We start from the raw sequence: 14,213 nt of genomic DNA on the forward strand, positions 1-14,213 counted from the left end.
TTTACCACCAATGCAGAAATAAAGCAATTTATTTTTGATAAAACTGTCATTAGTGCAATACATCTGAAAACAGAAGAGTGAAATGAAAGTATTTACACATAACTTAAGCAACAAACCCAACTGTGGTCTGAGGTCATTTTAGTATTTTTTTTTTTAAAAGTAAAAATAAGGCAAAATAAACCCCCTTCAGTGATTTTGATCCAAACTAATCAAACTTAAAAAATACAGATTGTCTACACGTACCGTTAAGAAGAACATGAGGTTCCAGACAAGCTCAGACATTTCACAGCAGAAAAAAAAAGAATCCAGAGTTACAGAATTGTTCCTTTCTTATTTAACACGTAGATATTTTCAGAAGGCTGACAGACTTCCATTTCTCCTGGCTGAGAGACTCTCAGTGGATTGCATTTCACCTACACAGGTAGAACTTTCTTCGTCATGATTAAAGCAGTCGTACGTGCTCAGCAAAGAACCATTTGCTGCTCTCTCATCTTTCCGCAAGGAGACGGGCAAATTTGCCAGGGTGAAATTAACATCTTTGAAGGCATGCAATAAAAAGATCCCCACAATAATAGTGAGGAAGCCGCTGAAGGTGCCAATAATATCATCAGCCGCCATGTGCTGCCATTCCTTGAAAAGGATGGCGGAACAAGTTAAAACGGATGTTGTAAAGATTACATAATAGATCGGAGTCACTATCGAAGTGTTGAATATATCCAGAGCCCTGTTCAGATAGTTGATCTGCGTGCTCACACAGACAATAAGGCTTAGCAGCAGAATCCAAGATAAGGGATGCTTCAGCACTGGTTTTCCTGCAAAAAGTTCCTTGATAGTGATGCCCAAACCTTTCACACAGGAAACTGATAACGCTCCAATCACAGAGCAAATTGTTATGTACACGAGAATGTTGGTCTGTCCATGGCGAGGTCCCACCACAAATATTAGAATTAAAGACACAATGACAACAAGTGTTGCAAAGACCACAAAACCTGTGTTTGGGGGAAAAAAAAAAAAAAGGCTTGTTATTGACGTATACGATCAAAAGCATCTTAGAGGTACCAAGAATAAACATTAACAAGGTGATTGGCTCAGCTTACACAGAAAAGATCAGGCTGCTTCTCACTACTCCTTCAATAGCAAAGTTAAACACTTTTAGAGTGACCTTGCTAAAATAATGAAAGTTAGGCATATTATATTACCTTTACTGTTCTATCAGCATGATGACTACAGGATTAGATTGCTATATTGCCTTACGCACAGCCTCACGGAGGCACAGAAATACTGGATCCAGGCTTGTGGCTGAATGCTCTTAAGGAAGTATGTTTTGGCAGGCTGCTATGTTCATCAGCAGATTTCCAATAATCAGCTCATTCCTTAAGATCATCTTTTTAGTCTCTGTGCTGGACACTTCCTCATGTTTAAAATGGGAATTGGCTTTGCAAGTATAGCATTTTGCAGAAGTGTATTTGTGAGTGCCTCGTCTTCCATGTAAGCATATAAGGTAGCCTCAAGGATTACACTTCTGAACAGACATCTACCACCAAACCTACTTCTTCATTTAAGGACAGATCAAAATTGGGCTTACAGAGACCGACACACTTGAGTTAAAATTTATAGAAGTTGATTTATCCAGCTGTGCTGCTGCATTTCTTTAAACTGTCATCTCAGTGGTTCATATCAAAACGCTTTGTTCAAGGCCAAAGAAGTTCACTGGCATCATGCAAAGCACCCTATGGAAGTCCATCACAGAACTCAAATCCCTACTTCATTTTGACAGAATGAAGCAGACAGGCTGTCTTCCTGGAATTTGAAAAAAGCGGTAATAAAACTATAACAAAGGAACGATGGGCTGCTTAGAGAAGAGCAAGCACACACATCTTTCTGCATTAGCTACTCGGAGATCAAGCCAGTGTTTGTCTTACCTGGATCACCTAGTTTGTTGGACATTTCATTTAAAGTTTCTACTTCCTCCTCTTGTGGAGCATGAATGACCATCACAGTTGATCCAAGTATACTTAGCAAACACCCTATTTTTCCATGGAGATTAAGTTTTTCATTTAAAAAGAAGGATGACAGAATGGCACTAAGAAGAAAAAATACACACCAGCAAACATGGAGTTAGTAATATTGCATTAATTTGCTCATCGACGTACAGGTTGCTTTGACTGTACAGGTCCCTCACATATACAACACGCAGCTTTTGGTGAGCAGGAACACTATTAATGTCCATAAGTCACTTTTAAGTAACAGCATAATTGGGAAAATTACCGTAATAGCGATGTAGTTCATTTTCTACCAAGATACTTGCTACCAGCAGAACTACCTGTCAGTATTTTGCAGCTCCTTCAGAACCCATTTTTATGCTGCCTCCCAAAAACTCTGTATCTAGGCACATGTAAAAATCATTTTTAAAAGATAAATATCTTCAGTTGGGAATAAAAATACTACTCTGTTGCATACAGCATATTTTTCAAATGGAGAAGGTGATAGCTTTTTGCAGACTGAGGTGCAGATTTCTAGAATCATTTTAGAACAGTCATTTTACATTTGGAGAAACTTAAGAGTTACTCCCGACGTTTGTACCCACCCTTCATTCATAGTTAAGAACAAACCACATTTATTACTGTATATCTCAGCGACTTATTTCTAAATAAATATTTAACTTCTCTCTCTGAAATCCCACTGCTTTCTGTTGGTGTTTCTTACCTTACAAGAACACTGAGAGCTCCTAGAGGAGTCACTAATGTAGCTGGTGCAAAAGCGTAGGCAGCAAAGTTAGCTACTTCGCCAGCTCCCACTGCAGAGTAGTAATAATAATAATAAAAAAAACAAGTTAGGGTGTCTTATGCAACAAACCTGTGAATCAGTGCAAGTGTTCTTTCAGACACGAACATTCAGTACAGAACAAAGGAAAAGTCTAATTCTGGTGCTCAGCTAACAGAACAAAAAACTTCGTTACTATTTTGTAGAGCAGACTGGAGGACTACAACAGGTACTAAAATTGATTCAGCCAAATTAGAAGATGTATTTTGGAGCGTCTACATTCTGGCTCCCCAACCTGCTAACTTGAGTCATGAACTTTTGCATGGAGACCTCTGCAATACCAGGCTACAAAGCAAACATGTTACAGGGTACTATGTAAATTAAGCCAGTTTCATGATTACAGTCAGTAAGTCCAGAGTTTAAGCAATGAAAAGTTCAGAAGACAGACACCATCTCAAAATTTACTTACTTGAAAGAAGTCCAGCCCACCACAGCCACTCCTTAAGGTACGCATGACCGCCTTGTCCTGAAATTGAAAGAATGCATGTTACTCCATGAAAACCATACCTCAACAAACAGTAACACTGCCAAAATAGTTTTCGTAGCCCACGCCCATAAAAACATGGGCTGCCTTCTGGTAACTGTTAGCTATAAAGACAAAGTATCTTCAAGCTCTGATGCGCAGATGCCTCCTGCAGCCCCCTTTGAAAACTAATTATTTGATTTCCTTCCTGTTAAAAATGGCACGGATTGTCATTCTGGCTTTACACTAAAAAACAGTTCTTTCAACTCACTGCAATGACATGAAAAGCCAAATTACATGTCTCTTAAGAGACATGCGTGGCTTAGGTAGTTGATTACACATACAAATGTGTGAAGTGCAGTCACACTTCCCCATTCCAACCCAGAACGCATGAATCATGTATCTCACTCAAGATCAACCATCTTTTACAAGCAGAGATGACAAGTGCTGAATTAAAACTACTCAGATTCAATCTTCTGGTTGCAGCATCCTTAGATCATTCATTCACACACTCATTGCACTCTGTTCTCAAGCTCTGACCTAGCATAACAATCTCTCATTTCCTTTGCAGGAAATACAAAGCTGGGGCAAGTGGCTTTTAAGAACTTGAAAACATTTAAGTTGGGCTCCTCCCTGTCCTAGACAGAATTCTTTGCTACTAGATACTTCAAATATGAACCTCATTTACCAAACACAGTCAGCTGTAAGAAAAAAAAATCTAGTTAGTGCAAGTCAGCATTTTACTGTTCCAATCAAGTACATTGGCAAAAGGATGAAAAAAATCAGTTCCCAAAATAGTAACAGCTATACTGAGAGCTATTTAATTTTATTAAATGCAGTTCAACAAAATAAAGCTGGAAATACAAACAACAGTCCACTAAATTGGCTTTTAGTGCACAGGTAATATATTAATCCATAATTAGAACTGAACACTGTTCACAATCTTCCTGGCTTAAAAACCACTTTCAGCAGCTCCAAATAACAGACTACAGCACAGTGCATCACCACATGTGATGCTGAGACGCAAAGGATAGTTCAGTAAGCGTCCTCACAGGGCACTATATGCAAACTGCATAGTATGCATCACACACTGAGTGAGACGTATGTGACACCGGAGGGAAAAAAACAAAACACCAGATACATGTTTTAGGTTTCCTATATCTGAGTCAGAACAAAATCTTAAGTTTAGTGATCTTCTTTGGAGCGGTAAAACTTAGAAGTCAAGTTTCTGAAACGCATTTACCTGCTCTCATGGAGCCTTTCCTAGCTAATCGGAGCAGCCCCTTCTTTTTCAGGATGAAGCTTCCTCCAATGAAGATGCTGGAGCTCATAGCCAACGCCAGACCAATGCAGAAGTCATATTTCCCACGGGTTTGGCTCATCTCGTAAACTACGAGTGGCTGTCACATTGATCAACGAACAGCACAACTTCTGTTACTCAGCACAAGATGATGCAACACCGAAACCTGAGCAAAACAAACACATCAATTAAATTGGTAGAAATCCATAATGTGCAGAAAAAGCACACCACCTAACTGATGATACTGCTCAAATAATTACTTGCATCAAAATCAGTTTGTAAGAGAGTTTGAGAACAGCCACAGCATCTCTTCCACAGAAACTCCATAGAAAAGTGAAAGAGCAGAACTGTTTAATCATACCGTAACTTGTCTAACACGAGCAAACTTGAACGAATGCACATGCACTGATCCTCTAACAAAGAGGGAATCTGGAACAAGAAAAGGCAGCTACTTGTTGATGCACTGTACAAAGAGTTTCCCACACGTGTATGAAGTATTTTTCCAGCTCACCTACAGTAACAAGTATGAGTTTACTGTTGAAAAGCTTTCACCCAACTTCCCAGGCTCCAGATTTAGTCATGCAAGACCTCCGAGTACAGCTTAGCAGGAGATGCTAACTTTCAGACTAGAAATCAAGATTTTACATACCCAACCTCTAGCTAAACACGGACCTTTATTTCAGTGCAACACATAACAGGAGAAAAGACGTAATGGGGATATCTTGGATTCCATATAACATGTAAGGTTTCAAATTTCAAGCATCTCCATAAATCATTTTGAAACCAAAAAAAAAAAACAAACAAACAACAAATCCTAAAGTACTCTCAAGGTGATTAACCTCTCTGTAGTACTAAGGCAAATGGAAACGGTCTTTAGGCTTTGATTTTAAGGTAACATAATTATGACTGTATAGAGAACTAGTCTAAAGGAAGAAAACACCTATAGATAAGACAATTTTGTTTCCTGGGAGCACCTACCACCGATGTGCTCACAAGAGCGTTTATTTCCCTAAGCAACCATTTTCCAGCTATTTAGAAGCACGGTGCGTGATGCAAGTTGTATCAACAAGCTTTTGATTTCGAAGGAAAAGGGGGCAAAGAACAGGAGGCAGGACAGCAGCTCCAGGAGGAGGAGCACACCGCCAGCATCAACACGCTGCAGCACCAAGCACCCAGGCTCTGGCAGAGATGGACATACCACTGCAAGCCTAGCACTCCATAAAGGCATATTGCAGCCTGCCACTCAAGCTCACAGCTCCAATTCCTGTGCTTGCTTCTTCACAAACTTTTCTTCCAACGCTGCCTTTCTCCCTACGTTCCTGCTGCCGACTTGGATTAATGCACTGCACCACTAGGGAAGCCCAGCAGAGAGCCACAGGTAGGTTCACATTAACCCCGAACACAGATCCTCTTATCTGCATCCCGTTAGGCTGCAAAAAAGTGAAGGAAAGCAGTCCCATTTAATAAGAGCTCAACATGTCACTAATTCAAAATGCCGTAAGATCTGTTGTTCAAAACTCTCAAGCCCTCTTTGATTATCCTTACATGAGTTTTAGTACCTTATTTTGTAAATAAATAAATAAATAAAACTGTGAAGGTCTGTTTTCAGCTTCTAATGACTTTAAAAAAACAACAACAACAACAAACAACTTAAGTGGATTCTTGCATGATGCAAAGACAGCCACGAAACAAAACCCCAGGGGACAAATGACTAGCGTGAGACAGAGCGGAACAAGTCACCTAACTGCATCGAGTACTTCTCTGGCTTTTAATTCAAAGCCAGGCTTCCAGTCCCCTGGAGAACAAAGGCATTTTTAATGCAAGGAAGAGGCACCTGGAGATATTTGTGACCGTTCTACCAGCCCTTCTGGCAGTCCCAAGGCACGCAGCCGGTCATCAAGCTCTTCAGCTGCAGCTGATGCGCCGCGTGGTGCTGGTGCAGCATCAGCCGGCAGGACGGCACCTCTCCTGCAGAGCCTTCCTCTCTACCAAAGTGCTTCCAACAGACGCTGCTCTAGCTGTGTCACTAACCAGAGCACTTTTACTAGGGGAGCTTGTTACTAAAACTGGACTCAAACTGCCAAAACCACTTTTTTTTTTTTTCTTCCAGCTTGCAGTGTTATCTACACAAAAACTTTTCTGATGGAGGTGAAGAGCATTACTCAGTCCCATCCTGCCACCCACTGCGTCTCAGAGACCAGGGAAGAAGCACATGCTGTTTTTCGTTGGAGTAGAAAAATATGATTGCGGACAATTGAGAAAAACTCGTGGTAGTTTTCTGAATTTAGACTTAAAAAATGCCCTAAGGATGCTACGTGCCAAAACTATTAATCCTACTTTCCCGCAAGTCCTAAATACATTAAAAGCATTTTGATTCCCCACCAACTGCTCTGTTAGCCTCCTAAATGATTCTAATCTTGACTACTTCTTCACATAGGTTAGTGCTAGCTGTTCTTTCTAAGCTGAGCTGTCCTCATAGATGTGGCCAGCCCGATCTCTGCTCAGACAGGGCGGCCATGCTTCCCTTTGCAGCTTATAGGGATGTGCGCAGTCGTGGTGAGCCCAGCTCGCCCCTGAAGAGATGGGGTTCGCTGTGTAACAGGGCAGAGTTAACTCACAGGTGTAGAGCCCACATGACAGAGTCAAAGCAATAGCAGGCACAGGAGAGCTCACGTTTCGGGCAGGCTGTAGTTGAATTCTAAGCCCGAGTCTCAGTAGAAGAAGACCTATTCATAAACATCGTCTAGAAAAGCTATCTATTACCTTTGGAAATACAAACAGAACGAAATGAAGTGAAAGGAGCATTTTCTGGAATAAGTACTCCTTTAAAGCTTCAGCTTTGGGACGCATTGAAACTGTCCTATTCCAGCAGCCCGGGCCACCACTAACTCACAAAAAGGAGAGAAGCCAGGAAATGCAGGAGGTAAGCGAAGCTGGCAGTGTTTTCACTTGTACTTGGTACACTTCTGCCAAGGGTCTTTAGTTGAGTTCACAGCTGATTTTAACACCGAGACTATTTCATCCATACATGACCAGCAGTGTCATGGAGGAATACGAGTTTGCTGCTCTTTCAGAGCCCTAATGAGGGGACGAGACTTTCTTACCTACATGCGACAGTATTTAAAATGTCCCAAAAAAACACCTATTTAGGATCTGCCTCTGGATCGTCTAACATCATGAGCCCTAGCTCTCAGAGCACAGCAGCACAATGACAGACAGCACAAGGAGCCGACCAAGTTTGAGGCTTAGTGGGCAAGGAGAAAAGGCTTTCCAAAAAACTGGTGGGACTTAAGTAAGTCCAGATTAACCACAAAGTCCATTTGCTTAATTTAAGATGTAACTGGGGAGTATCATAAATGGAAAATAAAGCTGCTGACAAGACACAGAGTCTCTAGTCTAAAACACACAAATACTTTTATTCCCCTTTGCTCCCCAAAGTAGCATGCCTGCGCACACAGAGCCCAGAAGATGTTAAATATTTACTGTAACAAATCAATTCTCTAAATGTTCAGAAACACTAACAGTAACACTGTGAGACGAAATACTATTTTCCATTTAAAAGCGGATACGCTCAAGCTATGCGGGAGTTACCAGCCAAAGACAATTAATTACCACCTCTAATAGTTGTACATTGTATGAAAGCAGTAATTACTGTCAGCAAAAGTGAACATGGTGGATTTCTGAAACTTTGCCTACTTGGCCACCAGTAGACGATCTAAATGTAAGATAAAATACCTGATTGCAAGAACTCAGGGTTTACTCTCTAACAGCTGGTACTTTTAACAGTGAATGGGCCGGTGTCACTGCCAGCCCTTCCCTGCCCGATGCCATTAATTACTCTCTGTCGTTTGGGCAGATCACCAATACCAACCGGCACAAGATTCAGATATGACTCACACGGAAGGATTTTAAAACAAAGGTCTGTTTTGACAAGACATCGGCAATGGTTACGCCAGCTCCAGCCACCCAGAGTCTTCCGAACTGTTCTGTGGTGTTTTATTTTCAATTTCACTTATTTAGAAGAGCTCCATGAGAAGTTTTGTGTTTCTAGCATCGAAACAGCGCACCTACTTAGTGCCCTCCTCTCTGTGAAACTTTCCAAGGAAGAGAAGTGGGTTCAATCACCAAAAGCTTGTAACAAACACACATTGACTATTACGTGTTTCCTTCTTCCTTTCCAGAGGCATAAATCCACAGGAAACAGAAACACTCCCTAACAACATAAATGTTCAACAATGAGCCTTTCAAAGGCTCTTTACACGTACCAATTTTGTTCCAAAATCCAGTGGCATTTGCTTTTTAAATATTTCAAATTTTATGTTCCTAAAATATAAGTTCAAAAGAGTATTAACTGGCATTTTAAGAATTCAGCTAAAAAAATTACGTCCATAGTTTCACGCTCATCTCATTTTCATGCATGACACACAAGAGCGTACATTGTCTCACCTATGCTTTAAAAAGGCAGAATCGCTGTTTTAAAAAACTTGAATAACAGAGTAGTGTGATTTTTAAATTTAATCTCCCCTACGTATGTCTGATCTGAAGCCTCAGTTATTCCATCCCTTTGCTTTTCATTTAGCTAATCAAAGAAATTAACTTGCAATCTAAGATATTCCTTTGAAAGCAACATGCTAAATTTGAGCTGAAATACTATCCTAGTCCTTTCAGTTCAGTAAGTTATGTGCTAAAGCACCTTTATTACAAAAAAGTGTTAGGAAATTTTAATTACTGGCTTTGGTATATTAAGTTCTTAATAGGATGTTCATATACAGAACTCCTACGGTGGAAAGAAGTACGAAAACAGATATTCTAAGCAAGATTACTTAAGTCCACAAAATACAGCTAACTCTTTAATTCAAGTCTTTTCTCAGTCATGTTATGTCCACTCATGAACATCTCCCTCAAACACAGGTCGAGAGAACACAGGAAGGACAAGCATAACATCCCATTAAGACAAAACAGCTGCTGGTTGAAATGTTAGCCACATACATCTTTAAAAGGCCAAGATGTACGTACACATCCAGAACCCAAAGATGCTACAGGAGTTATTTAGGACTTGCATGGCAAGTCTAACCCCAATAAAGTTTTCCAGCTTTGTCAATGAAGTTAAACGAGCATACAATCTGATGCATATTGTTTACATATCACACAGACCAGGTAGTATGTTGTATCGTAGTCTTTCATGTTTACAGAGATGTCATATATGCGTATGTATGTAGCATAACATTAGAGGCACCAGCACAGGTAGTCCAAGCAAAAGACATGTTAACAGGTTCAAAGTTGCCCATTTTTTAAGATTTTAAACAGCACGGAGACTTACTCCTTTATACCAGATTTCTATTAATAAAGGAAAACCAATGAGCATTCCATTTTAAGGTACTGGGAGAAAACGAGAAAAGTTCCACACTTAAACTTTCTGCACATCTTACTCTTTGTATTTGGTATTTGCACTTATTCTCTTCTATAAAAAGAATGATCTTCAATTAAAAGATTTTAACATAAAATGAAAAAAGTATCTTCACTAAAACAGCGTGCTATTCGTTAACTAAATGTAACTACAAAGGGTGCTTTGTAGCCAATACTGTCTGCCTTGACTGCGTTTCCCAGAAGTCCATCAAAATAGACTTAAAATTAGGAGTCAATGATATGACTTGCCTCACCCTGGCTGTACCTATTGCACTGCCCCCATTCTCTGTAGGACGAGTAACCAGCAGGAGTTCACTGAAGTCTCACTTCTAGCATTTAAGATGGGCAGTTTCAAATATAAAAAAAAAAATTAGTAAGTCCAAGCCAGATCTAGACTTCAGACACACCTTTTCCTTTGGTGTGACCAAGGAGCACGTAACCTGCTTTCTATTTGTTACGATTTTACCTTGAGAAGATTTAACAGCTGTAATGAAAGCAGAACCAGCGTGACGCTGAAGTCTAAGCACAATGCGCATGAGAACTCACGTAATAGTTTCCTACCAATGAACCTGTTACCTTTTCAGGAAAAAAATATAGCACATATAAATAAATATATGTATATTTTATGTATGTATAATTATATATATGTAAAATGAGGCATACCAAAGCGTTCAGAAAGATGCAGGATGACTTATCGGGTTGAATTACATATAGCATTAGAGATATTGCAGCAAAATGGAGAAAACTAACAGGTAGATTGAAAAAGGTCTTAAAACAACCAAGGACCATGAAGTCCGACCCAGCCTCCATCTTCGCAGCACGGAAAACAAACACAAGGCACCGTCCTGACCTACAGAGCAAGCCAAAACGCTGCATTACGCCCCAAACCAAAGCGCAGCCGGGCAGTTCAGCAGCCGACCCGGAGGCCCCAGCTCCCCTCACCGTGACCCACCCGAGGACCGCCCGGCCCGGCCCCGCGGCACACCTCAGCGCTGCCCCAGCCGGCTCCGGGGGAGGCTCCGCGTCCCCTCAGCTCCGGGGGCCCCGGGCCCGAACCCGGCGCCGCTCCCCCGAGGCGCCCCCTGCACGTGGGGGCGGGGCCTGGGAGGAGGGGGCGTGGCCTACCACAAGCCCCACCCACACGCCCACCACCCCATGAGGCCCCGCCCCCCCTCGACCCACCGCCCCTCCCCCCCCCCCGTTACCTGCTGCCGCCGCCCCTCACACCCCCGCCGGGAGGGGCCCCGCGGCCGCCGCCGCACTCGCGGACGAAGAGGAGGAGGAAGGGGAGGCCGGAGCGGGCGGAGGGAGGAGCCGGCGGCCGCGCGCTGCTCCGCCATGAGGGGAGGGGAGCGGGGAACGGCGGCGAGGCGAGGCGAGGCGGGAGGTGATGGCGGGCGGCGTCCCCGCGCCCGGCGGCCCCCTCCCCGCTAGTCCCGGCAGCGCCCGCCGGAAGGGGCGCGGCCGCCTCGCTCTGGGCCCCGCCGCTCGTCACGTGACCCCCCGTGAGCCCGCCCTTCCCCCAGGGCGGGCGGGGAGCGGCCCTCCCTCTGACGTCACCGCCGGCGGCCGTTAACGGCCCCGCCCTCGGTGCCCATCACCCTCACGGCTGAGGGGGATGGCGGCAACTGCCTCGCCTCGGGCCTGGGCAGAAATTCCTATTGAAACGAGTGTTTTTAACCCGGTTTTGCTTTTTACTAGGGTCAGCTTCATCTGAAAATTATATACTCCCGGATGCATTGCAACGCAGCCATGCGATGTTCATTACAGTTTCTTACCCCAAGCACTCCTCCTACAAATACGTTACCCCTGTTTTATACTCTTACAGAAAATAAAGTCTTACAAACCCTACACAATAATGAAAAAAAAACACATTTTACAGAGTTTGGTAAATTGTACTGTTTATTAATCCTTTTAATTCAGATCGCACTCTCATAGTGCACGCTCTACAACCAAATACACTTTAATGTCATACAACTGATGCATGTATCTAGGCGAGCATTTCTCACCCTGTAGTGAAGACTGGAACAGTTCTAAGGAGGGGCAAGCTCCAGGCTCACAGCGTCCTTCAGTTCCTTCAAAACTTATCTAAATACACTTCCCAAAACTGAACATTACTCTAGACAATCCAAAAATGTGGTAGCTCCACACAGGAGATGCAACTTCACCTTTTCAAATAGGGCTAACCTGTTTTATCACATCCCCTAGTGACAACAGATTCTATTTTTAACTCTTCTTTCTCATGGTTTGTGTTGACTTTACCAGAATCTGCACAAGCTGCTTCTTAAGTTTTGTGAAAATGAAGTAACAAAACCAGAGAAGCAATCTTGGCCTTTCCTCACAGGATCCCCATAACAAAACTATTCTTCTTCATGTTACAGGTTGTAGTCTTACTCATCAACTGAATCAAAATTGCCCCTCACTCCGTCACAGTAAATCCTTGCAGTTTCCAGGCCACTCAAGTGAATCGATCAGTTTTAGGCTTATTTTATTCCCTAAGGCAACATTCTGTTCTCCAATTTGAAACTAGTCTAGTAGCCATGACATCAACATTGCACATGTCAAGTAGTTTTTATGTATGTGTACATATATATAATACACATACACTAAGCAATAAACAGATGTTAGCTAAGTAATACACAGTAGGAGGCTAGCTGTTCTGTGTTTTTCAAGATACAAACTGTGAAGTCTTTGAAAAAGGTCAACAGCTGATTAACCTCTTCCTCCTGCTTTTCCAACTGCTTGTTCTGATCAACATACTGTTACCTGTTCACACAAAATACAACATTTTTAAGTGCTCTCAATTCATCACAAATCATTAAATCCTTATTTCACAGCCAGGGGTTGTGTTCACTAACAGAAAATAATCAAAGCATCTCTGAATAATTTACAAGAGATGTACCAGGCATGTTTTCGGAGTATCTGGAAAGACCTCTCAAAAGAAGAACAATGGTAAACTAAGCACAATCCAGCTTTGTGCTCATTGAACTTCACAGGAAAGGTCTGCTAGTCTACTTACTACGGACAGAACTTTCAGGTCTCAGTATCTACTGCCTATATAAATATTCCTCAAGGTTTAAGAGGGACAAAGAGCAAAACTGCCACCCTTGGGAAACATTAACAGGTTAGCAGTTATCCTGCTTTGTGTTGCATACTTGACTCTTGTGCAATGATCTCCAACTCCATACATACTGTAAAAGGATCATGATAAAAGCTATCTACCCAAAGCTGCTATCTGGTACACAGTCCCTTGGCAGAATACCACCAGCTGGCAGAGTTTTAAAGCATCCCACCAGGGTGCTAAATTCAGTGATGTCTGTACATGCCAGAAAATTGATTAGGAAATCAGGCAGCTGGAGCAGGGTCTCTCGTGGCCATGTCCCTGCTGCATTTAACAAAGACAGCTGAGCAGAACAAAGAATCCATGTCTGCAAGTATATTCATACAACAGTTGCACTGCCAGATGCAACTTAAGGGACTCTGCTTTACACATAAGATCTCAAAACAAAGCTCATAAAAAAAAAAAAAAATCAACAGCACTTTTTCTCCCCACTTTTTGGTTAAAAAAGAAAAAAAAGAGCTGTATGTATGCTCAGGATTGGTTATGTCACAGACTTCAGTAGTAACAGTGGTATAGGCAGCACACTGGCTTTTACCACAATGATGCCTTAAAAGCTCTAACTGCAGAGATACACAATAAGAGAACAACAGAGTTGAATTTTATTGGGAAAAAAAAAAACACCAAAAAAAAAAAACACATTCCCAAAATACATACTCCTTGTTTACTTACAAAATTAAAATAAAAAATAAAAGAAAACCAGAGATGCTGCATGTAGAAAAGAAAGGTTCTCTAGTTTTCTGGTCTTCCTATCTTGGTATAGCATATTAAGATCATCAATACCTTTAAAAATAACATTTTCAACACATATTTTGTAAAGAATCCATGACAATGTTTTCCAATGCGCACCATGTTTTATATTGGAAAGGAGCTACTTTGCTTGTTTTAAAGTAACATTTAAATTTGACCAGTAATAATACTGATGCATCCCCTAAAACACAGCGCAAAGACTGAAAGAGCTCTTAATCGAAATCCTGCCATTTGAAGAAAAACTGCATGCCTGAAAATTGTGCTTATGTGCCAGTACCTGAGGAGCTATGAATCTCAGATGAAGGATTAGATGGTTGGGCTCCACAATTTTCCTTTCCTTCCAGAGAAAGCTC

The 14,213-nt window shown here is 41.9% G+C and overlaps 1 protein-coding gene across 2 annotated transcripts in view; it reads right to left on the reverse strand.

The window, feature by feature from the left end:
- Positions 1 to 14,213, reverse strand: part of NIPA2 (NIPA magnesium transporter 2) — a 21,074-nt gene continuing 6,861 nt past the window's right edge. The window contains exons 1-6 of one of the 2 annotated variants that reach the window (XM_035558157.2): positions 11,198 to 11,475; positions 4,530 to 4,752; positions 3,233 to 3,289; positions 2,707 to 2,797; positions 1,923 to 2,083; positions 1 to 989 (exon numbers count right to left, since the gene is read on the reverse strand). In XM_035558157.2, the coding sequence (XP_035414050.1) occupies positions 352 to 989; positions 1,923 to 2,083; positions 2,707 to 2,797; positions 3,233 to 3,289; positions 4,530 to 4,668 (1,086 nt within the window). In that variant the 5' untranslated portion in view covers positions 4,669 to 4,752; positions 11,198 to 11,475 and the 3' untranslated portion in view covers positions 1 to 351. Of the gene's footprint in view, positions 990 to 1,922; positions 2,084 to 2,706; positions 2,798 to 3,232; positions 3,290 to 4,529; positions 4,753 to 11,197; positions 11,476 to 14,213 lie in introns of those variants that run through there. The other variant, XM_035558159.2, reaches the window with a different exon arrangement.

This window comes from Cygnus atratus, chromosome 1, assembly GCF_013377495.2.
Source record: "Cygnus atratus isolate AKBS03 ecotype Queensland, Australia chromosome 1, CAtr_DNAZoo_HiC_assembly, whole genome shotgun sequence".
Taxonomy (NCBI): Eukaryota; Metazoa; Chordata; class Aves; order Anseriformes; family Anatidae; genus Cygnus; species Cygnus atratus.